General features: G+C 40.3%; 1 protein-coding gene across 1 annotated transcript in view; it reads left to right on the forward strand.

Annotated features, from left to right (window-relative positions):
- Positions 1–3,906: 3,906 nt before the first annotated feature.
- Positions 3,907–22,930, forward strand: part of KCTD8 (potassium channel tetramerization domain containing 8) — a 107,175-nt gene continuing 88,151 nt past the window's right edge. Inside the window, exon 1 of the mRNA XM_061993651.1 lies at positions 3,907–4,750. Coding sequence (XP_061849635.1) covers positions 3,907–4,750 — 844 coding nt within the window. The remainder of the gene's footprint in view (positions 4,751–22,930) is intronic.

The raw sequence follows: 22,930 nt of genomic DNA on the forward strand, positions 1-22,930 counted from the left end.
CATAAGGATGACCTTGTTGATCTACATGATGTGGTCTGGGTGATCTTCCTGACCCCCTTTTCTGTTGTTTCCCCCTCTCTCAGCACAATCATTTCAGGTAAGTCTAGTTTCATCATGTATCCTGGTCAAACCAGCACACTGACTGACTCCAAGGTGGGAAGGATTATAGTAAAAAGAGGGTTTTTTTTTTGATAAGAAGCATGTCCTACCTGTGTTCCTCCAGGCTGCTTTCCGACGGGGTGTTGCTGCCTGCTGCTTGTACCAGTGTGCCTACCTAAGGGAATCTCCAAAAGAAAGTCTCCCTTACATGGGGCTCCCTTCAGCCCTATCTCAAAAACACTTCCACAGATAAGGAAGTATTTGGTTTTTACTCTGCTTTAAGCATTCAAATGGCACTGCAGGACACTCTTGCACTACACATAATGTGCCCCACAGAGCACAAATATGTTCTCTGCTCCTTCACATGAAAAATTACCTTTGGAATCATAGAATCATTATGGTTTGAAAAGACCTTTAGGATCATCGAGTCCAACCAGTCACCTCACACTGCCAAGCCCATAAATATCACTAAAAAAAGTTACACCAACTCAAACAAAGGCATTTTCAGGCCTAGCTTGTACTTACAGAGGAAACCATGAGTCGATCAAATAATAGGCAGCACACAGCAGCCTAATACAGAAGTGACTGCAAAAATTTGGTATAAAGAATTTTTAAGTGCTTCAGGCAATAGCTGTTGAGCGTAGAAAGAACGAAGCACTGATTCTCTTTCCTTTTCCTGATAATTCCAATGAGAAATTTCTTCTTGCACTGAGTAATATGTTAACATTCATTTTGTGTATGACTTCTATGCAACCTGCCAATCTTAAGCAATCCCATGTGGTAAATGATCTCACTCTAACATTCATCATGTCATATATCCTTAGATCACACATCCTCACAAACACAAGGCACTAGGGAGAAGGTTTAAGATGCAGTTCTGCTGTGACCATGGGCCTCTGGAGATGAGAAGAAATGCAACTGTTGCCTTGCTAATGGTACCACATTATTCATATGGCAGTAGATCAGTGCTGCTCATCAATGTGATGCTGCCATGTCACAGCCAGGCAGTGCTCTGGCATGAATTGTCTTGGACATGGGCAAACTAGTATTCCATATTACACAGAAGAGGGTGGACATAAAACCTGTCCTCTCAGAAGTCAGCAGAAACATTTCAAATGAGTCCTTGGGAGAAACAACATCCCTTACAGGCAATAACAAGACTATGAAGACTTTCTTCTCTCATGTTTCAAGGATTTGAATCTAAAGAAACACATGATAAAAACGGACAATAACTATGCCCTGCTTTCTTGTTGCCCAGTTTGAATGATTTTTCTGACCTTTAAGAGCATTTCAAACAAAATAACTACTGAAAGAGAGACAACTTTGCTTAGTTTCTTACCTCAATCCCCATTTTCAAAAGTATTAATCAGTTTTAGTAAGTGGTCAAGAAGGGACATTGCAGAAATTTTTCCTGCACATTTGTTCTCTGTTACAAGCCCTTTCACCCTCACATAATTGTTCTGTTTGAAGCATAACATACTTAGATTTCCAGGAGTCTTTGCTCAGTCTTTCCAACACTCCACACCCAGTGCTGGGGGTGGGAGGAGTGTATGCCCTAACATTAACCACATAAAATCAAGAAATTCTCTCTAAATATAGATTTAGGGTTTGCCTACAGCAAATGGAGGGACAAAGGTAGGTAGTATCATAGACTGGTTCATAGCAGGTCAAAGGAGGTTCTTCTCCTCCTCTACTCTGCCCCGATGAGGCCTCATCTGGAGTCCTGTGTCCAGTTCTGGACTCCTCAGCTCAAGAGGGACAGAGAACTTCTGGAGAGAGTCCAGCGCAGGGCCACCAAGATGATCAGGGGACTGGAGCATCTTCCTTATGAGGAAAGGCTGCGGGAACTGGGGCTGTTTAGTCTGGAGAAGAAGAGACTGAGGGGAAATCTTATTAACATTTACAAATATCTAAATGATGGGTGTCAGGAGGTTGGGACATCCCTTTTTTTGATGGTATCTGGCAAGAGGACAAGGGGTAATGGAATGAAGCTGGAACACAAGAAGTTCCACTTAAACAAAAGGAAAAACTATTTTCCTGTGAGGATGAGGGAGCCCTGGCACAGGCTGCCCAGAGGGGCTGTGGAATCTCCTTCCTTGGAGGTCTTCAAGACCCACCTGGATATGTTCCTATGTGATCTGATCTAAGTGAACCTGCTTCCGCAGTGGGGTTGAACTAGATGATCTGTAAAGGTCCTTTCCAACCCCTGCCATTCTATGATTCTATGATCTAAGATAGGTGGGATGAAGTGCTATGGAGATGTCTATGATACTGCTTTAAAAGTGAGAAGCATACAAAAGCAGTTTAAAGAATGTGACTAAGCTTTGGGTGACTGGTCTTCTTGATCACAGCACACGAGTGAGGAGGAGCGAGGAGGCAGACTGCAACTCTGCCTGCAAACTGGTGTCTTTTACCGCTGGGGCGGAAAGTACCCCTGTTTAAGTGAAGAACAAATTGGGCTCTTGCCTCTACGTGGCACAATTAAGGGCTGAAACTGTAACTTTTAAAGGATTATAGAAACAGAGCTAAAGTGTTCCAATGCATGACCCACTAGGCACAACAGTCATGCTCTGATCCAGCACTGATAGTCTGCAAAATGTGGTCTGGTTTAGGCCTCAATTTTTATTGGCAAGAGCAAACATACATTTCTCATTCCACACATGGGCACAAGTCTATGTTCTAATACATTCCAGCAGCACAGCCTGAAAGTATATGCACCAGAAACCTGGATGCAGGTGAGTTGTGGCTACAGTAAAAACAAATAACATTTAAAAAACCTACTGCTTAAATAGAGCAAAAATTTGGTTGCTTCATGGCCAAGAAGCCAGACACTAACCTGTTCCAAACAAAAATCTGCATCTGGCATCTGGATCCTAATGGCAGCTGACTTTCCTTTCTGCTCTGAATCACCCCAATTCCATTGTCAAGCTAGAGAGCACATTAAGCTTCTCTGAAAATGAAGATCCCAGCGTGCTACACCTCAGTGAAGCAGCAGGACAAGAAACACAGCATTTGTGTCCCATCAGGGTCCGTTGGATTTTACCACCAGCACAGCTGAACACTGGTTTCTTTTGTGCTCTCAATTAAATCCCCCCTTTTCACCCCGTTGAAAAACGCTGTCATGTGCATCCTGCTGGATGCTACTTTTGGAAGGTCGACCATCATTCTAGCACTCTGCAAGTGCCGACCGCAGTGACAGCGTGAGGGCGGCAGTGGGTTTTGGGGGAGGCTGGGATGTTTTCAAAGGGGAAAAAAAAGAGAAAAGAATCCAAAGCGAACTGAAAAAGCCACCCAGACGAGGCGAGGGGAGGAGCCGGGATAGGGGCTTGGCTCTTCCCTCGGCCGAGCCTGGCAGCGCGGCAGCGCTTCGCCAAGTGACAGGCGGTTCCGGCGGCCGCTTAGCCCGGAGGCCAGCGCGGCTGCCGGCTCCACACCGGCCCCGCCGCTGGGTCAGGAGGGCAGGGGCACGGGCAAGGGCAGCGCTCGGGTCAGGTCGGGTCGGGTCGGGCCGGCCCAGCCCTGAGCCCGGTGCCCACAGCCCAGTGCCCAAGAGCCCAGCCCGTCCCGCCGGCGGGGACGAGGGGGCGCCGCGGAGCAGGCGAGGGCCGCGCCGCCCGGACCGCGCCGGGGGGGCGGCGGGAGCGGCGGCTCCGTCCAGGCGCTTCCGGGCGCGCCGGGCGGCGGGGGAAGAAGGAGGAGGAGGAGGAGGAGAAGAAGGAGAAGGAGGGGTGCGGTGGGTGGAGGGGAGGGAGGGAGGCCGCCTTTTTTAGGAGGGAGACCCTCCTTCGCGGCCGCCCGCGAGCAGCCATGGCTTTGAAGGAGGCGGGCGGCAGCATCCTGCCCATCAGCGACATGGTGTCGGGGCCGTCGGGCTCGCCGTTCCCCGAGGTGGTGGAGCTGAACGTGGGGGGCCAGGTGTACGTGACGAGGCACTCCACGTTGCTCAGCGTCCCGGACAGCACGCTGGCCACCATGTTCTCCCCGTGCCGGGGCGGCCCGGCGGCGGCCCGCCAGCTGCCCAGGGACAGCCGGGCGCGCTTCTTCATCGACCGCGACGGCTTCCTCTTCAGGTACGTGCTGGATTACCTGCGGGACAAGCAACTGGCGCTGCCCGAGCACTTCCCCGAGAAGGAGCGGCTCCTGCGGGAGGCAGAGTACTTCCAGCTGGGCGACCTGGTGAAGCTGCTGTCGCCCAAGGTCACCAAGCAGAGCTCGCTCAACGACGAGGGCTGCCAGAGCGACCTGGAGGACAGCAACTCGCAGGGCAGCAGCGACCGGCTGCAGCGGGCGGCGCTGGACAAGCGCTCGGGCTTCCTCACCGTGGGCTACCGCGGCTCCTACACCACGGTGCGGGACAACCAGGCGGACGCCAAGTTCCGCCGCGTCGCCCGCATCATGGTGTGCGGCAGGATCGCCCTGGCCAAGGAGGTCTTTGGGGAGACCCTCAACGAGAGCCGCGACCCCGACCGGCCCCCCGAGAAATACACCTCCCGCTTCTACCTCAAATTCACCTACCTGGAGCAAGCGTTCGACCGGCTCTCCGAGGCGGGTTTCCACATGGTGGCTTGCAACTCCACCGGCACCGCCGCTTTCATCAACCAGTACAGGGATGACAAGATCTGGAGCAGCTACACCGAGTACATCTTCTTTAGTAAGTGCTGCCCGTGCCCCTGCCGCCCTCCATCCCTGGGGAGTGCGTGGCGGTGTGCAGTTAGAAGTGCACCCCCGCGCTCCAACCCTTGCTGTCCCAAAGCAACATGTAGCTTGCGAGAAATTGGGGCTGCCCCTTTTACCCCCTTCTTCGGCTCTGTCATCGCCACAGTTCGATTTTTATTCTGCGCATCGGGGATCAGGCGGGACAGGGCTGCCTAATGTCCCCGTCCGAAGCGCGGCCAGGGAACAAGCTACCCTCGCTCCTTGGAGCAATCGGGTTTGCCCCCACCTTTTGATGCCGAGAATGCCGCGCCGAGGACCAGCCTCCCCCACCCCCCTCCCGCCCCACCCGCGGATCTGCCGGTGCCGGGGACCGTGGCGGTGGCGGGAGGGTCCCAGCCCCGCTGTCCGGGCGAGGGGAGCGGCGCGGGCGCAGCGGCGGCTCCGGCGCGGAGGGCTGCGACGGTCCCTCCCAGCCAGGCGGTGCGGAGATGGCAGCCGCGGAGCCCCGAGCAAGGAAGGGTTTTAATATTTTATCGCTGCGTTTTCTTCCCAAGTGAGCGCACTGCGCCTGGGCACGGTATCCGTGAGTAAACGCGCAGCGAGGGCACAGCCAGCTTCCCTAGGAGCAAGAAGGTGGAAAAAAAATAGAATAAAGAAAATAAACCATTCATCAGCTTCTAAGTAACTTCACTAGTTTGCTGTGGGTAGCCTTAAGGGTTTTAGGTCACTTGCAAATAGGAAAATCGAGTGATGATGAATGAGTTTTAATCTGGCAAAGTATGTAGTGCTATGTAGGGCTCTGACTGGGCAGTGGTTTAGGGTAATGAAACCACAGCTGGATGAAGAACATCAGCCCCTGGCAGAGATTTGCCTTTGAGAGGCAGAGGCAGCCTTAAACCGTAACTGATGTGTCTGAGAGTCAAGTGAGCTTGTGAAAAGAGAGGTATTTTCCATTCACTTCTTTTCCTGCCCCTGTGTGGTCTCACGCCCCCTGAGCATCAGCCAGCCTGAGCAGTGAGGTGGGAAATGCAGTCTCTAACTAACTTCACCAGTAGGGCAGCTAAACGGGGGCAACCTGTTTTGTGCTCAAAATTGGACCTAATGTTATTTAACAGAGGAGGAATATGTGAATGGTTTTCTACTTGCAGGAGAAATTCATTAAGCCGTTTATATTGCTGAATGTTATATAGGTGGTGACCACCCTTTGTAGAGCAGATTTAAGTACTTCAATCTTCAAAACTACATTAACACAGTTTTTGAAGATTCATTGCATAATCTATCACTGGTCATATTTCACTAGGATATGTAAAAACTGAGCTGTGGAGAAGCTTTACATTCTTCTGGGTAGACTTTTATCAAGTATTTTACATGGTTATTAAATCTCCTTTCTGAGAACAATGGATGTACTGATTTTCTAAATCAAAATTCCTTATTATTACCAAGACTATGAACTAGTCTGTTCTGTTTGCTCAGAAAGAGATTTCTGGGTGCATAATTATTTGTGTACATTTCTGATGCTTGTAATGTTTTTGGTTATATTTGCGTGTGTGCATTATGATGAGGTTGCTGTATGGAACAGTGCTGTAATTCAGATCAGTGTTCCAAATTAATCCCCGGTGTAATGCCACTGATTTATGTGGAGTAATGCCAGGAATGAATTGGATGTTGTTATACATCATGATTTTTGTTTTAATTTTTAGTCTTCCAGTTTACAATGTGAAAAATAAAACAGCTAGTTAATAGCTTAATTTAATACAGTTAACTGAAAAAATATGATTTTTCTTAATTTTTTTTGTGTATTTGGGTTTTTTTTGTTTGTTTCTACTTCTGAGTGCCAAAACCAGATGAAATAAAAGTGGGCTGGAAAGATGGGGAGCATAATTTTGGTTGCATGTTGGGGCATTTAGCAGCCTTTCTGTATAAGGATTTTATACATTTTGGTACTATTAGATTTTTCTGAAATATGACAACATGGAGACAAAACTTTAAAAATTCACCAAAATGGGAAGAGAAACAAGCAAAACACAATGTCTGTAGTAATGCTTTAGGGTTTTTTTGTTTTGTTTTTTGCTTTTTTTTTAATAGACTAAGTGTTGAATTGATGGTGACTTTGATAAACAATACTTTATTATTATTAAATACCCTGGATGGAGTGGGTGCCTGCCTTTGCTTTGCTGGACTGCTGCACAAGAATCCACTGAAGGGAGCACAAACCTTGGAAGCCTTAATGCTTTTGCACCAGGAGTGCGAAGAGTGGTCAGGGTTACTGGCTGTAGGCTCTTCAACAGCATTAGCCAGAACCGTATTCATTCCTCAGTCACAAACAGAGCTTAATACGCAAAGAGAAGACCAGTCCCTTTTAGCTTTATTCCTCTCCACGTGCCCCTGTGAACTCCAGAAAGGAGACAGATTTTAGTTGAGAGGTTGTTGAGCTCTCATGGAGAAAGTCCAACCCTGGAGTGTGCCTTACAGGTCAAAATATCAAGACAAAAGGCATTGATTGAGGAGCCAACTGCAGTTTTGTCCAGTGCCTGAAACTTAATTTAGTGCTAGCAGAGAAGCAACCCAGTTTAATTTTCCACAGGAAGAAGCCCTAGCTGAATTTGCATTTGTTACAGCATGAGCATCTATAACCAGCAACTGTATTCCTGGTCTGTAATTCTACAGCAGCCACACAAACTTCTCTTTCAGCATTTCTCTGAAGGACACGTGGACAGCTCTGTTTTCTAGTAATGGTAGATAGCAAGGTGATTGGAGAAATACAGAAATATATAAGGATATATACATTCTGCCCATTTCCCTAGGTCATGAGTAGCTGAATGAATTTCTCACTGAGAGATACTAAGGAATGTTTGAAGGCTAAAGGTTTAATCTATGTTTTGTGGAACAGATTTCAAATCTTTTTCTAATCTCTCTCTCAAACTTTGGTAGGTATTTTGAGTTGAAATTACCATCTATCACTTGGAAAAATAAAAAAATAAATAACTTCATAACCTCATTCTTAAACGTTTCAGCAGATAAAATGCACCTTTGATATTACATATATATTTAATTAATTTATGAATTGCTTAATATCTAGGGGTCAATTATCTACTGCAGACTAGTTCTGATTGAAGAACCAGAGGTTATTTGAAACTTTACCAGGAAATAATGCTTCAGCATTTGGCAACATGTCCTGACAGGTACGGAGACAGACTTTTTTTCTTAGTATGCATAATTCCTGTAAAAAAATATTAGGTTCACTACCCCCAGTGGAGCTTCATTTGTCTACACAATTACTACACAGGCAACATTTAACTTGCACCTTGCATCAATGGCTTAGTTCTGTGAAAAACTGTCATGGATCTGTTCTAGGCATCCATGACAAATCCTGTCTCCTAATAAATGGAGTATATCTTTATGTGGCAGTGGAAAGGCTGTATCAGAGTATACCACAAGCTTCCCCCCGCATTGCCCCCCACCCCAATAGCTTGGTTTGTGTTATTGAAGCTCTCACCTTAGCACACATCAGGATGACTTGAGTTAATGTGATGTGAAATACATGTGCAGCTTGGGAAAGAGACAAACTATTTTGCTGCTCAGTTTCAGGCTGCCATAGAGAACCACAGATTAATTATGTGCTGGCACGCAATAGACAGTGGCATTCAAAAATATTGCTTCTAGCTGGAGACAGGAGACTGGAAGGCAGGAGACCTTGCTTCACGTGGCTACAGGCAACATAATGTGCCTTCCATTAGCTGGTCTCTTTGTGAGGAAAAGGTGTGTTACATGTTTTTAAGCTTTTGTCTTTTTTTTTTTTACTGTATCAGTACTGTTGTGTAATGTAGGATTGCCTGTGCATGCTACTACTATTTTTTTTCTTCTGTGGAACCTAATTGGTCTTAATGGATTTTACATTTAACATCTGCTATGCAATCTGACTTAAGAATGTTGAGAGCATCATGCTCAGCTGGAAGCTTTCTGTGCTGAACTGACATGCTTATTGTAAGAAGAACGCAGTAATAGTTCATGGAAAAACTTTGACATGTATTCTGTTTAGATACTCTTGTTTCACATGTGACAATTTCTGTTTCCTTGTCTCTTGTTTTGATTTGTAACAGGTGACATTTGCGTGAATTTATGGTGCTTATTTTCCACTTGAAGTCACAGCACTGAGATTATATTGGTTGCTGTGGAAATTGTCATAAACAAGTGATGATAATTTTGTAATTGGTGGGGAATAAGCAGTTAGAAGCAATGAACTTTTAGGAAACAATATGGTATTTTGAAAAAACAAAGCCCTCAAAACTCAACCAAAGCCTCACCACCAAACCCCCTCAAAAGCTGATCCATGACAACAAAAGCCATCCAACATTGTGTCTTTGTAGTACAAAGGGGAAGAAAACAGAAGGTAATACTTTCTGAAGCATGATGAACAAATGTGTGTAAAATACTTTCAAGGTGTTAGTTGCTCAGAGAATGCCAAATCTGGTTCAACATCCCACTGGGATAGCAGGAGAATGGTGGATTGGCAGATAACCCCAACTATTTTTTTCAGGACAGATAGGAGTGACATGCTGCAGGTGGTTTCTGTGACCACATCAAGCTACTTTCCATCACTGCTTATTTGGTGGAGCTTTTGCTATGTGGAGTGTGTCTGTGCTTTTTTATCTATTTTTTTCATTTTAATATGGAGCAAACATATCTTAAATGTGCTAGGCTGAGGAGAGAAAGGAGAGCAAGACAGAAGAGAGACAAGGATAATGCATCTCTATGGCACATTAGGGTGAAGTTGGACAATTTCCTTTTAGCCTGAACCAGAGCCTCAAAGATTAGAGTACAAATTTCGGTACAGGCAGACATGAAGGATTAACTCAGCATCACAAGCACAATGTAGAAAAGTTTCAGATTTCTGACAGTATCAAGATCAGGAATGTTGTTTCTGGTAGGACTACTGAGTGAAACCCATTAGAGATTTAGTACGCAGTCCTGTGACTTTGGAAAAGTAGTGTAAAACTTCAGGATGTTCTGCCTTATGATTCTAGCACAACTCAAATACAGCTTAAATAAATAGTATGCCATTCTTTATCTTGTCATTCTTCCAAAATACATGTCCCTGAATATAAAGGAATGAATCAAATTGTACAGTCATAAATTACTCATATGAAAATATCTTTCTTATGCCACCACTTGACATAACGCGTGATAATCTAGACTGTTGAAACTGGTGTTCTGATTTTGAAACTCTTTGAGGGTGATTTTAAAACTTGAGATTAAAAAGAAGCTTGAACAAATCTGGCTTTTTGATAAATAAATAATGAAAACAACATGCATTCCTCTACAGCTGGTGTAAAGACACTACTGCAGTGAAGAACTATGCCTGGAACATTTTGATTTTTTTAATGCCTTAGTAGAAATACACAGGACAATAATTTGTGAACATATTTTAATAATTATGTACAGTTTCTAGTCTTAATAAATATTTTAAGTACTCTAGAACCACCTTCATATTTGGAGCTGAGACTTGGAGCTCTTTTTCAGTGTTTTAAAAGTAAAATTAGAGATGAACTGAGAAAATTAACTGTCCTGGGCGTTATATACTAGGATCAATACTAGATAATCAATAAGCACCTTGATACAAGCAACTGTTATTTCTGATGTCAGGAAATGGAAACACAATGGTTTTGGTATTATCCCAGAGTTGTACTTCTTGTGGATTACTTGGAAACAAAGTGACAGTGTTGGAGAAGCTGACTTTGCTCGATCTGTAATATTTTACAGGAAAACCGAGTCTCGGTCTCAGATTACTTCATACATTTTCAAGGATTTATGACAGTATTTGTAGGGAAACATTTACTTTTCCACAGTAGGATGAGCAAATGATTTATTTTTTCTTTATTGTCAACATGAACTTCTAGTTATCTGCTGTTCAAGTGCAGAATTTATGTGTACAAAAGTTGTCTGTATAATAATGTTCCAGGTACATGGCTTAAAATTAAAACATTACTGCTGATAAAATATATTTTTCAAAATATTTGCTCTCTCTGAATGATATAACTGGTATTTCACTGCTGGTTTTCTTCTTTGCAGCAAATACCACATTTATTATGCTGTGGAGAGAATTTGTGTGGTGACCAAAAATTCACTAATCATTTCACCAATAGGGAGTCCATCACTTCTCACTGTTCTTTCTGCTACAGTTCCAGATTTAAACATAGTTTTCCAGAAATAAAAAAATGCTTAGGCAGCTCTGGCAGGTGTCAAAAGTAATATGCTGTGGGGATGAGAAGTATAAGAAAGAAAAGTCCTCTTCCTGATCTACTGAACGGCCTGAAAAAGTGACCAGAAGTCATGTTTTGATGTGTAATCAGTGTAAGGGTGAGATCTTTGGCGAGACAGATACCTAGATATGGGCAAAGAAGGAAGGTACATGGAAGGTGGTGTGCACCCATCTTGTGCCTCTGGGGTCCTTGGCTGCGGGAGACTGGTGTGGTATCCAATGTATCTCACAACCAGCTTAGCATTTCCCTACATTGTCTCAGCAGCTAGGCAGATCCTGGGTTTCACTGCAGGAGAAATGAACTGCACAGCCATGCTTTGGATTTCCCCTCTGATTTTCTGTCTCCAGTTTTGGATTACTTTAGGGCCAGAGTCATATAAGAAATGTGTTCCAGAGGTAAGTTTACAAAAAGTCACAGCTGCGGGGCTTTTCCACGCCACAGACATTATTTGGTTGGTGGTTATTTAACATTGGTATAATTATTGAAAAAAAACCTGGGGTCACTAATACCCTAATGTCAAGCAAACACTGTTTTTATATCCAAGGATGATTTTATTTCTTGTGAGATCTTTATTTCATAAAGTGCGTGGACTACTAGTGGCACTCAAGTCATGGCTCTTTAATAAACTGCAAGTCCAATGGCAAACCCTTAAAAAAATTAACAGGCAAATTTAATTTTGCTTTAGCAAATCAAGTGCTTCATGATGGATTTTCCGGGGAGGTTATTCAGTCCTGCTTGATAAAACTGCATGTTCTTTTTGAGAAGAGGTAATTTATACTCTATTTAAAATTCATATATTGACTGGATGTTAGAAAAAAGTGCTATGTCTGAAATGAAATAATCATTCTCAGTAGAGTTTAAGTAGATTAAATGTTTTCAATTATTTTTATTTTTTACTTTTGACCCAGTAATGGCCGTTGCACATTTAGCTATTGTCTCATATAAATTCAGGATTATGCAGTGACTTTATTCTTTCTCTTTTTTTCTTTGACCTAAATGGGATTAATGGTATAAATACGGACTAACAGTGTGTGAAACTTGCACTTGAGTCCCATTCATATCTGCAAGGTAGACCATCATTGGGACTGAAGCAGCAAATAGGCTTAGTCTAGTCTTTCAAGAAATTCAAACTACCTGAGTGATTATTTGATTTCATAACTGGTTTTAGTACACATAATCCTGGCAAGGGATAAATAGTGATATTTTGCAATTTTCACAAGACTTGTGTAAACTAATGCCATTCCATTTTGGTTGCTCTGTATCAGATTGTGGTAACAAAACTTGTCATGTTTTACATGTTGACAGTTTAGCTTCAGAAGACATATTTAAATCAAAGAGTGTATCTTGCTGCAAGATGTCACTCCATTTATATCATCGTATCTCTAAATATTTTCAGGACTTCACACATATGTAAGAATCACAGTGGTGTTAATGAGAGTTTCATGTTTCTAGCAACAAGATGAATACAATGCTTTAAAAAGTTTATGCAAATACTTTTTCTTCTTTATGGAGTGACTTCTATCTTGATACTGTCTGTCTCAAAGTTGCTCAAAAGACAATTCAAAGACAGACAATAATGTGTTTACCCATTCTTTGCCCTGTAGATTCTGCTATAAGCAGTGTCAGGCCTGTTCTTGGTTACAACTGATGTAATGGTGCCTTCATTAGCCTTTTAGAACTGAGAGTGGCTGGGTCAAAATTTAATTGATCTCTTTCTGATTCCATCCTATATGCCTGAATGCTATGGCAGGGGCTCTGAGCAGAGGCTGGGCTGTGTGCACGTCAGGTTTGCTTTGTACTGCTCCAGTCCTGTCCCTGGTGCCTGACCTGTTTTCTGTTCCAATGACATGAACGTAGTTAATAAAGAAAACTAGAGTGGCTTGTAGAATAAAAAATAATAATGCTTCCTTTTGAAAGGAATATTACACCACTTTAAAAAAAAACTAGTGTAAATAATTTTGCCCAGAGACAGGAGTTCAATCACAAGTACAAGTACAAATGGCAACAATAACTAATGCATTGAATAGACAGGCTGCAAATCTTTTTGGGGAGGAGTTGAGAAACTGAAGAGAGAAATCAGCACCATCGTTAACTTTTGTTAATGAAATTGCATATTCCAGGTCTTCACTTGGCATACATTCAGTTGTATTATGCTTAATACAGATGTGTTCTTATTGCTTTAGCAGAAAGTTATGATTCAAAAATGAAGTCAGTCACTGTTTTTTGTTTTTTATACAAGCAAACAGCAGTAGCCTTCAGATGCATTTTTATCTTTCCATTTTCATCCTTACTGGGTTTTACCTTTTAGTAGTATTAATAAATATTCCCAAAGAGAGATGAGTTGGTGCTCAGGGACTGTTGTCACGTTTTGTTGTAAACAGTCTCTTGCAACTTAAGTTAATAGTGAAATTGGTTTATATATTTTTGGACATAGATATTTAGCAGTTCTCATAGGATTACAACTCTGAAAGTGTATTCAGTAGAAGCTATGAGACGTGTGCTAGCTATGAGAAGTGTGCTATCATTCCAAAGGCTTTTTATCAGTATTTTATATGACTCGAGTCTCTCAGAAAGTCTTAATATTTCTTTAATAATAGGAGGAGAAAAGGTCCAGAATTGCATATATACATGATCATAATTGTGTGCAAAACAATTACTTTAATAATCTCTTATTAACATTTCAGTTAAACCATTTTTTCCCCCATCTGTAACTCAGCTCCCGGTTAAAACCACCATACCTGTGAATTGATGAGAGTAATGACAAACGTCTGTTTTGTGTACACAGAAATATTTTCTAATGCTTCTAGTTCTCAATCAAAGGCTCTTTCATTCTCATTGAAACTCAAGAATACCAAATAATATGAAAGTCAACTACAAAAGGATTATAAGGCAGATAAAATAAGTCAGTAAAGTGCCAACAGTTTAATCAGTGTAATGTATAGATTATACAGTGGAGAAAGACTAAAACTAAACAACACTTTTGACTAGTTTTTCTTAATAAACACATTTTCTTTCTTCTCACAGTCACCCATTTATAGCGAGTCACTTCTCAGTATTGTTTTCTTCAGACAACTGTTACTATTTCTGTTGTTATGCGTCCAGTCTGAAACAAAGCAGAGTCATGGCTGATCTTACCTTTCCACCTATTTTTGTCTCTTTCCAGTGTTTGGGAATAAAAATATCACTCATTCCATCCTTCTGTAGACAGCCTTATAAAGGTGTGATCAATATTGCTGAAGGTACATGGATTTGAGGGAAAAAAAAGAGGGGCAAAATATTTCATCTATTTATTATGCAAGATAGAATGGGGCCACTGTTCAAGTAAGTTTCTGTCTGTCCTCTCTTGCTGCCAAAATTTTGGCATCAAATCTCACAGTTGCCTTTCCAAGTGATTTAACCATTCAAAATACCCCTTCTTTGGAACAGGAACTTTCAGCATGTGTATGGGTAGATAAGCCTTATCGTAATAAATGGAGTAAACCAAAATTACATCAGGAATATGACTAAGACCACTCTAATTTGCAGTCATGCTAGGAATTTTTACTTTTGCAGCATTCATAGGCTTTAATTTTCTCTCTTAGCAGTCCCTCAGAAAGCTGTGCATATTTACGTGTTTTAGTGTTGTTCTAACTTGTAAACACAAATTTCCGAACTTAACACTGTCAGATTGTCTCTGGGCATGTAAGAAATTAATGTTTCTAAATGTTACAAATGGAGGTAGACACTAAGTTTATGTGGTTTTGCTCACCAAAAACCAGATAGATAGTGATGTCCTCTGGCTTCAAAGTAATTCTTTAATTATTTAGTATAGAAGGAACAAACTTTTCAGAAATGTTTCAGTTATTCAGTGTGTGAGCTTTCCAGGACAATTGAAATTTTTTAAGTTTTACATCACTACTCAGTTTATGCCTTCCTGTGACTTCTTGCTGCCTAGTAGTCCACCCTGCAGTCATAACAACTCATTTTTATTCCTATCCTTTGTGTTTTACTTTTTCCACCTGCAGCTGAATTAGTTTGGTGTCTAAATTGGTGGAATTATGCCCCTAAATAATTACATCTGTGATCACATTTAATTACAGGAAGAAGAATGCGCTTGCAGTAGAGGAGATTAGGTTAAATGCTGTCTGTCTAATCAGATCCCTGGTGACTGACTTCTGGCAGTGCTTTCTTCCTAAATCCCATTGCTGTGGTTGCAATGAATAAAAGCGGCGCAGCCTCAGTGCGAGTCCACGTCTTCAGAAGATGGTTTTGCATTGTGGATTTGAGGAGCGTGGCACAGACAGGAGCACGGTTGAATATCTTTCATCCCTGCCAAAAGCATGTGCTCGCCTGCTGGTGCCTTTGGGTGGGTTTGGCTTAGTGGGACCTGTGGACCAGACCGGACTGTGGGGAGCTGGAGATCAGCCCTGCTGTGATCTTAGGGACTGCAGGTCCTAGGAGGCTGAAATGATGTGCTGGACTGAGTGTGGGGAGTCCTGGGGGTGGGAAAAGGCCACCTGTAGCTTGGCGATGTCCCTTTGGGGCCTGTCACTGCAGGTACCATGTCTGCTTTCTGCGAATACCAGCAAATAAGCCAAGAGCTACATCCTCAAAGAACCTCTGCCCAGGCACTATAGTCACAGATCTGTGTCTCTTAAGTACCAGGGCAGTGGTTTGTGGGGCTGGTGTTCACAATTTCATGTATTTTTCATAGTGTAAAATATGTGAGAAATAACTACTTCAGTTAGTTTTGCACAGGGAAAGTAAGGTGTTTATACTCCAAGATGCCAGGAGGGGAGGAGTTGCATTTAATTATTCAATGGGATGGCATAGTATTTGTGTTTCTGTGGCGATGCTGCTGAAGTGGTGTAAATTTAACAATAATCTTCAGTTAAGTAAATTTAATCTAAGTATTCTTTGCATTTAACTGCAAAATATGGAGGAAAAAAGAGTGCCTGTTTGAGCAATTGGTAACCTGGAAAAAACACACTGGAAAAAATTATTGACTTACTTTTATGCTACATAAAAATATTTATATTAATATTAATGATGTGAGTGTATGTGAACCTTTCTATATTGCCACTTCTATGATGCCTAAAAGGTATAAAGAAAGTGTTGCTTAGCTGCACTTCCTGGAAATGGTAAAAATATTCTGAAGTTTGAGAAGATGCACCATTTTCTTTTTAAAAAAATATTTTTAATACATGTTTTTGGATCACTGTCTCAATAGTGAGGCTACTAGTAAAAATAGTTATCTTTTTTAATGAACCATATAACGAATCACATTTGGGAATAATATGAGTAAAAAATTGACCTCCAAATCAATCCTTGCTATCTTGAATGTATTTTCAGAAAATCCAACCAGTAAGAATTTCCATCAGCAATTTGAGTACTAGGCAAGCAGCAGGAATAGATGAATTTAAGTTTAGGCTGCTGGTTTGGAAAATTTAGTTTTTCTTATCATCTCTGTGACTAGTAGTTGGCTGCATTTCGTTTGGTGCTTCCTTATCCTGTGGTTATGTTAGAAATTTAGCAATGCAGAAATTCCCATATTACCAGAGTTCATCTTGATTTCTTGCAGTGGTTAGCACTTAGTCATTAATTTCCTCAATTAAATCAGTGAAGAGTGAACAGTGAAAGCAATAGTGGTAAAAAGAATTTACTGTATTATTAACCAGTTACATAGCAAGAGTATTGGAAGTTTGGACAATTACGGCTGATTCAGAGTGGGTTGCCATAATTTCTATTCAAGAAAGTATGTAGAGTCAGATGGTGGATCAGTAAATTAAGACTGTTAAGTGTTACATGTGTTAGCCTCAGCTTTCAAGCTTCTTCATAGATTTACAAGTTCCTTGATAATAGGAAAAACATTTTTTCTATTAAGGGAGTCAGGCATTGGAACAGACTGGACAGTGATTCCGTGCATGTTGTGTATCCTTGGAGGTTTTCAAGACTTGTCTGGATCAAGTGCCAATAACCTGGTCTGACCCCATAGCAGACCATGCTTCTGAGCAGGAGGTTGGACTAGAGACCTCCTAAATTATTCTGTGATTCATTTCTCTGAGGTAATTTAACTTGGCATTGGCTATTTGAAATCACTTCTCAGGAAAATAAGAGTAAACTGCTGCAGATAAATGAAGCAGATGCTAGAGAGCTGTAAATTCTGATTATTCTGAAAATCACAAGCTTTAAAGCCTTATGCTACCTTTTTATGTTCTTTTGTGTGTCCTACTTGTAGTAAGACATTAAACAAATGCTTCAGGAGGGAATTTCTTATTCTGGTCCAAATTCAAAACCATAGAATGTTAAATAGATCACAGATAAAGTATATGAAAAAAAAAAAAAAAAAAAAATTTTAGATAGCACTGTATTTGTTAATCACAAATTGCTTGAAGAAAGAAATCTTGAATTTAATGAATCACTAATCATTTTTATTTTTATTATTTTGATAGATTCTGTAGATGCTGCCCCAAAGTTGTCAGACCTTGGATTTCTTTGGGTTCTTCCCCATTTTGATACTTTTCATTAGTGCTGAGTTTCTTCAATGCGGTGTATTTTTTTGCTTGAGCTTTTCAGGCTCTATTTCTCCTCTGGCTTAGCTAGTGTCAATTTACATAACAGCTACAAAAATGAACAGGATTTTTTCTGTATCTTAGAAAACTTAAAAAAATCGTAACATAAACATCAACAATGCTGAATTACTTTTCAGTAATTTATTGCTGTATGAATGCATAAAATACTAGTAAGATAGTTAATTATTAGGTTATTTAAAGAATTTTTTGTTTTGTTTTTGAATATGAGCCACTAGTAACTAACATGAAAAATGTTGTGTGCTCTTCTTGCCGTTCCCACATTACTGAAAAGGTTGTTGAAGTGATATATCTGGAGACTCTTTGTACTGTTAAGTTCTCTTATGGCACAAATTAGAAGTATTGCTTGCATTGATTAACAGCTAACAGATAAATACACATAAATAGTCATAGAGCAAAAGTATAATAAAAAGATCTTGGTACAGGTCTTATATCAGTTGTAGGTTGCCAAAATACTTTTGATGTCAATGAAATTATGTCAGCTGTGCCTGGCAATATGTTTTCTTCTCTAAAGTTATTCTGGGCATGGCATGTGTTGTTAAGGTACTGTGTATCGCATTCAAGTTGATGGAGCAGACTGGTACTGATATCCTTGTTATGAGCTCACCTACATCAACATAGAGATGTTTGGATATCTTGATGGTAATCTGTCCCTTTATGTCCACATTAAATATGATACAAAACAGATGTGATGCTGTATTCAAAACCCTGCAACTTGTCTGTGTTTTACTCCTGGGAGAATGGTGGAGATGGGTTCTCTAGAGACAGAAGGAGGGGATCCTGAGGAACAGCAGCCACAGGATTTTGGCACATCCCTTCTCCTCCTCCTAAGCTGGTGTAGTGACCTAGAGGCACTGGATTGTGGAGCTTGACCCCTGAGTGATTTGCATGGACAATGTCATTATTTCAGGACTTCTTTCAGGCTCTTCTCCAGACCTTAATTGGTCTCATAACTGTGCTTATGTCTATGTCAAGCTACAAGCTTTTCTTCCCAACCTTGGGGACCAGATAATTGCTTTATATTTTCAAAGTTAAAGCCTGAAATTCATGTACAACCATGTTAATATGGAGTCTAGTATCTACTGTACTGTTTTCACCATCTCCTCTGTGCCCTCTTTCAACCGTTATGTGTACATTCCCATTGGAACTACATTAGTAATTTAGCAACACAGTATTCACAATATTCCTTTAATATAAACTTAAATCTATGCATCATACGTAATGTATACATATTTATCTGTATTTACCAATCTAAAATTTAAAGGAAAAGCATTAGGTAGATTGTGACATCTTGGCTCAAAGCTGAAATTGAGTCATATTGTGATGGCTTCAGAGGCACACAAGTGAAATTCGTTACAAAAAGTATTTTTCCTCATAATTTTGACAGGCTTTGAATACTTGGCAAGATTCTTTATTTGGTTTTTATAAGATGAAATACATGTTTGTACCAATATAGTTCAGAATGATATTGGCATGTCATGTATAATTGTCATTTTGTACAATTTTTAAAAGTTAAACAAATACCTCAGTCATTCATGGTGAGTTATTAGGATGTTTAGGACATTGAAATTGTTTGTTTTGCAGTATGACTTGAAATACAAAAGAATTCCTAGATTATTGTACACAAGCTAAGTACTGTTTGTTTCATCTTGATTCAAACCTTCTTGAAGTCTTTGCATTAAGATCAGTGATTTAGTATGTATATGTAAATATGCAGAGTATATACATTACTAAAATTTAAATATAGATTTTGTAATCATGTAGTGCTAAATCTCACATCAAATAACATAAGAATTATGTTGTCAAGTGTAGAAGATTATACTAAAGTAGCTCTGCTTTTTGTGTGTTCTTTTTTTCTTAGTTATACTTTTAAAACAGGAATTTCCTTCCACATATTTCGCTTTTAAGATTGCAGTGTTCCAATTCTTATTGGGTAGGAAACTAATTTTACTGCCACATAAAGCTACTTTCTGATTACTGTCTTGTTCTCCAGATTAGCAATGTTTCTCCAGCATTATTGGAGATTACAATGACCATATTTTTATCAGTATGCAGAATCTTGCGGTATGGACTTTCAGAGTCATTGATGCAGCTTGTATTCTGAACCTGGTTTTGTTGAGATGAGGACAGTGTGTAGTATCTGCACCAGCCAAATAGTACGTAACACTGTTTTGCTACAATTTGGGAAGAAGTAGACTACACTTATTTGAGTACTTAAAAGCCTTGATTAGCACAGAGCTAAGACAGAGATTACAACAAGTTGTGGAAATAATAATATAAAGGTGTTTATAATAGCTAATAACAGCTCTGAATGGTTTGTAAAATGATCATATCAATGCTTCATTGGCACACGTCATGTGTACTTAACAGAGTTAGTCCGAGTGAAACAGGTTAGATTCCTTGCATATTCACCAAACAGTTGTAGGTAATTGCACAGGACACAAAACAATAGAAACTTGGGGCTGTATGGACAGGAATGTTATTGGAAGGCAAGAGAAAATCTTCATCTAGTAGAGATACAGAGGCAAGACTTAAAAGTTCCTGATTTTCTGGTCATATGGACTGTGTTGTGCTACAATGCTTTTCATATAATGTGAATTAAAGAATTAAGTCCTGGAATTGTAAATTTGCAATAAAATATGTGGTAATTAAAAAAAAAAAAGCTCTTTCCTACCAAGAGATTCCTGCCATTAAATACCGTAGAATAATATATTTTTAGTTTCATAGTTAGTCCAAATGAGGCCGCTGGTACTTGAGGGCTCTGCTGAGCCTGTCTGACATAACACAGTACAATCTAATGGAGGCCATTGCAATCTGTCAAGTCAGGGAGTTTCCTATTAGAGGGAGATCTTGTGTGTGCTTTCTAATGTTATGAATGTGATGTGTAGATGTTAAAAATGTTTAATGGAAGCCAATAGAATGTCATCTACCATGCCGTAAATACTTTTTTCCTCCCCTCTTTCTTTGTTATATTGATTTTCTACACTAGATGGCAGTGCCTTAGCATTAGTGCATGAGAGGGGAATTGATTTAATTTGTCCGGGAGGGAAGAAATCCTTCTGGTTTATGTTTCCTTTTACGTATATAGCTCAAAGTATTGCAAATACGAGACTGGATTATGATTAGCCACAAATGGATGAGCAAAGAAAGATGCAAATTATCTCCCCTCTTCCTTTGTACAAAGGAAAAACTGTTCAAGCTGACTGAACTAGACTTGCATTGGCCATAGGTGAGATGAACTGGGGCTGTCTCTCTGTGCTGCTCTAAAGAATTATGTTCATAGAAACTTCACGTGAAATGCTGTTTTGAGTTAGAGCTCAGAGTGCATCCAGACTCTGAGCAGATTGCCTCACAGATTTTAGCCATATGTTGTCTTTACTGAGAAGCCAGTGAGAAAAAATACAACTTCTTTCTCTTTCCAAGAAAACCATGTTGCTGGAAAGGTGGGGATGGAGAACTGAGAAAAGATGAGGTGCACCTAGATATTGCTGTATTAGAGCTAGAAGCCAACCAGGGCACAAACAGACACCTATCAACTGGGATGCATTCCTGGATTAAGTGTTAGGTGAAAGACTAGAAGTTTACTAACTTGAAGTGTTTTAACTAAACAAAAAAACAGTGAAACTGATGGTGAGGATTGAGGGGAGATCATATGTAGAAATAAATGGTCTGTGGAAGTGTAAATGTGGCAGTAACAGGTGAAAACTACAAGCTTGAACCCTGGAATTGAGATTAAATTGAAATTAAGGTACAGTGTTTGAAATGTATGGATGAGGTCACACCAGCTTATTAAAGCAAACAAACAAAACCTCCTGTGTCATTTGTTTTTTGAGTCTCTCATTTTCAATCTCTTTTTCAGAAGACTGAAAGAAAACCTCCACGTAATCCTGTGAAAGGCGACAGGATTTTGAAAACCAGCAAATATCAATAGGCTCTGCAGTTAAAAGAAACAGTCACATAATTTATCAGAGGAAAACAAATATCTTAAAAGACAAGTAACATCTGGGAAAAAAAAGAGACATAGAAATGACTGATTGTCTGAGAAACAACTGAAAGAAGATATAAAAGAGACTGGCAAAAAAAAAGTCAGGAAGTTAACAACTGCCAAAGAAATAACTTTTCTCTATGTAAAATTCCTGAAGTCTTTTCATGGCAGAATTTGCCCAAAAGTAAGATAACTATTTCAAATTTTAGTCCAATTTGTACTTAACAGGAGGTAAACTTGATGCAATACCTTTATCTTGCTCACTGTATTTAGACATTTTGAAATCGGGAAAGCTCTTTCCCAGGGCTGGGAATAATACTGCCATGAATACCTTTTCTTAAAGAAAATTTAACTAAACTTCATGTCTCCTGAGACCTCACTGCATGCAACTTCTGCCTCAGTTTTATATAATTTTTTGCTACATCACTACTGAGTCAACTGGATTAAACCAAATTGAAATACAGGAAAAACAAATTTTCTCTCAGCTTTTTACTGGATCTGCTGTAGTAGCTGAAATGTCATTAATACTGCTGGAGGGAAGGCAGGCCAAAAGAATGTTTACCCATCTTCTATGACAAGATGCACAGAAACTTTTTGCAGAATACAATGCTCTTATTTGCTGATGTTTTTTTTTTGCATGTCACTGAAAGTGATATTCCTGCCTGTAATTTATTACATAATTCTGTCAGAGCAGAAGATGCAGATGGCTTGCTATAAAAATGCAATGCAAATCACATTTGATAATACCACTCAGATGATTTCTCATTAGTTAGAGGAAGCAAGAAATGATGCTGAATTGGAATTTATCAGGAATTTGGTGCTACAGAGTGAGCCTAATGCTTGGGGCAGTTATGTGGGAGGTAGAAGTTGTCAGTTCTTTAGATTAGAGAGAACAAATGATTGAATATAGACCTCTCACCTCCCAGATGAATTTTCTAATCACCAGGTTAGGTTGCCAAGGGAAATACCTATTCACTTTGAAACAATGCTTTACTTTCTTTCTTTCTTTCTGAATTTGAATATAAATAGCTTGCCTTGAAGGTTTTCATAAAACAGAAACTTGTTTTCCAGTTAGGCTTTTTTGCATCAGTAGGAAGTGTGACACAGAATTGTCTGAGGAAAAAGGTATGAGGTGTCTATAGAAAAGATGAGTATTTATATGAACAGTTTTATGCAGAAATTTGAACTTGGGGAAGTCTGTTGTTGTGTTTGAGGGGATCGTTTTTATGTTCTGTCTTGATTTGGTTCTCTTTCATCTTTGAGAAGTCTGAGAAAAGAAAGTCATATGGAGAGTAAGTGAATTCCTTTAAGATTTTCAGTCTTCCTGAGAAGAGTTTCACAGACTGATTGATATACAGCAT

This window comes from Colius striatus, chromosome 3 (genome assembly GCF_028858725.1).
Source record: "Colius striatus isolate bColStr4 chromosome 3, bColStr4.1.hap1, whole genome shotgun sequence".
NCBI classification, from domain to species: Eukaryota; Metazoa; Chordata; class Aves; order Coliiformes; family Coliidae; genus Colius; species Colius striatus.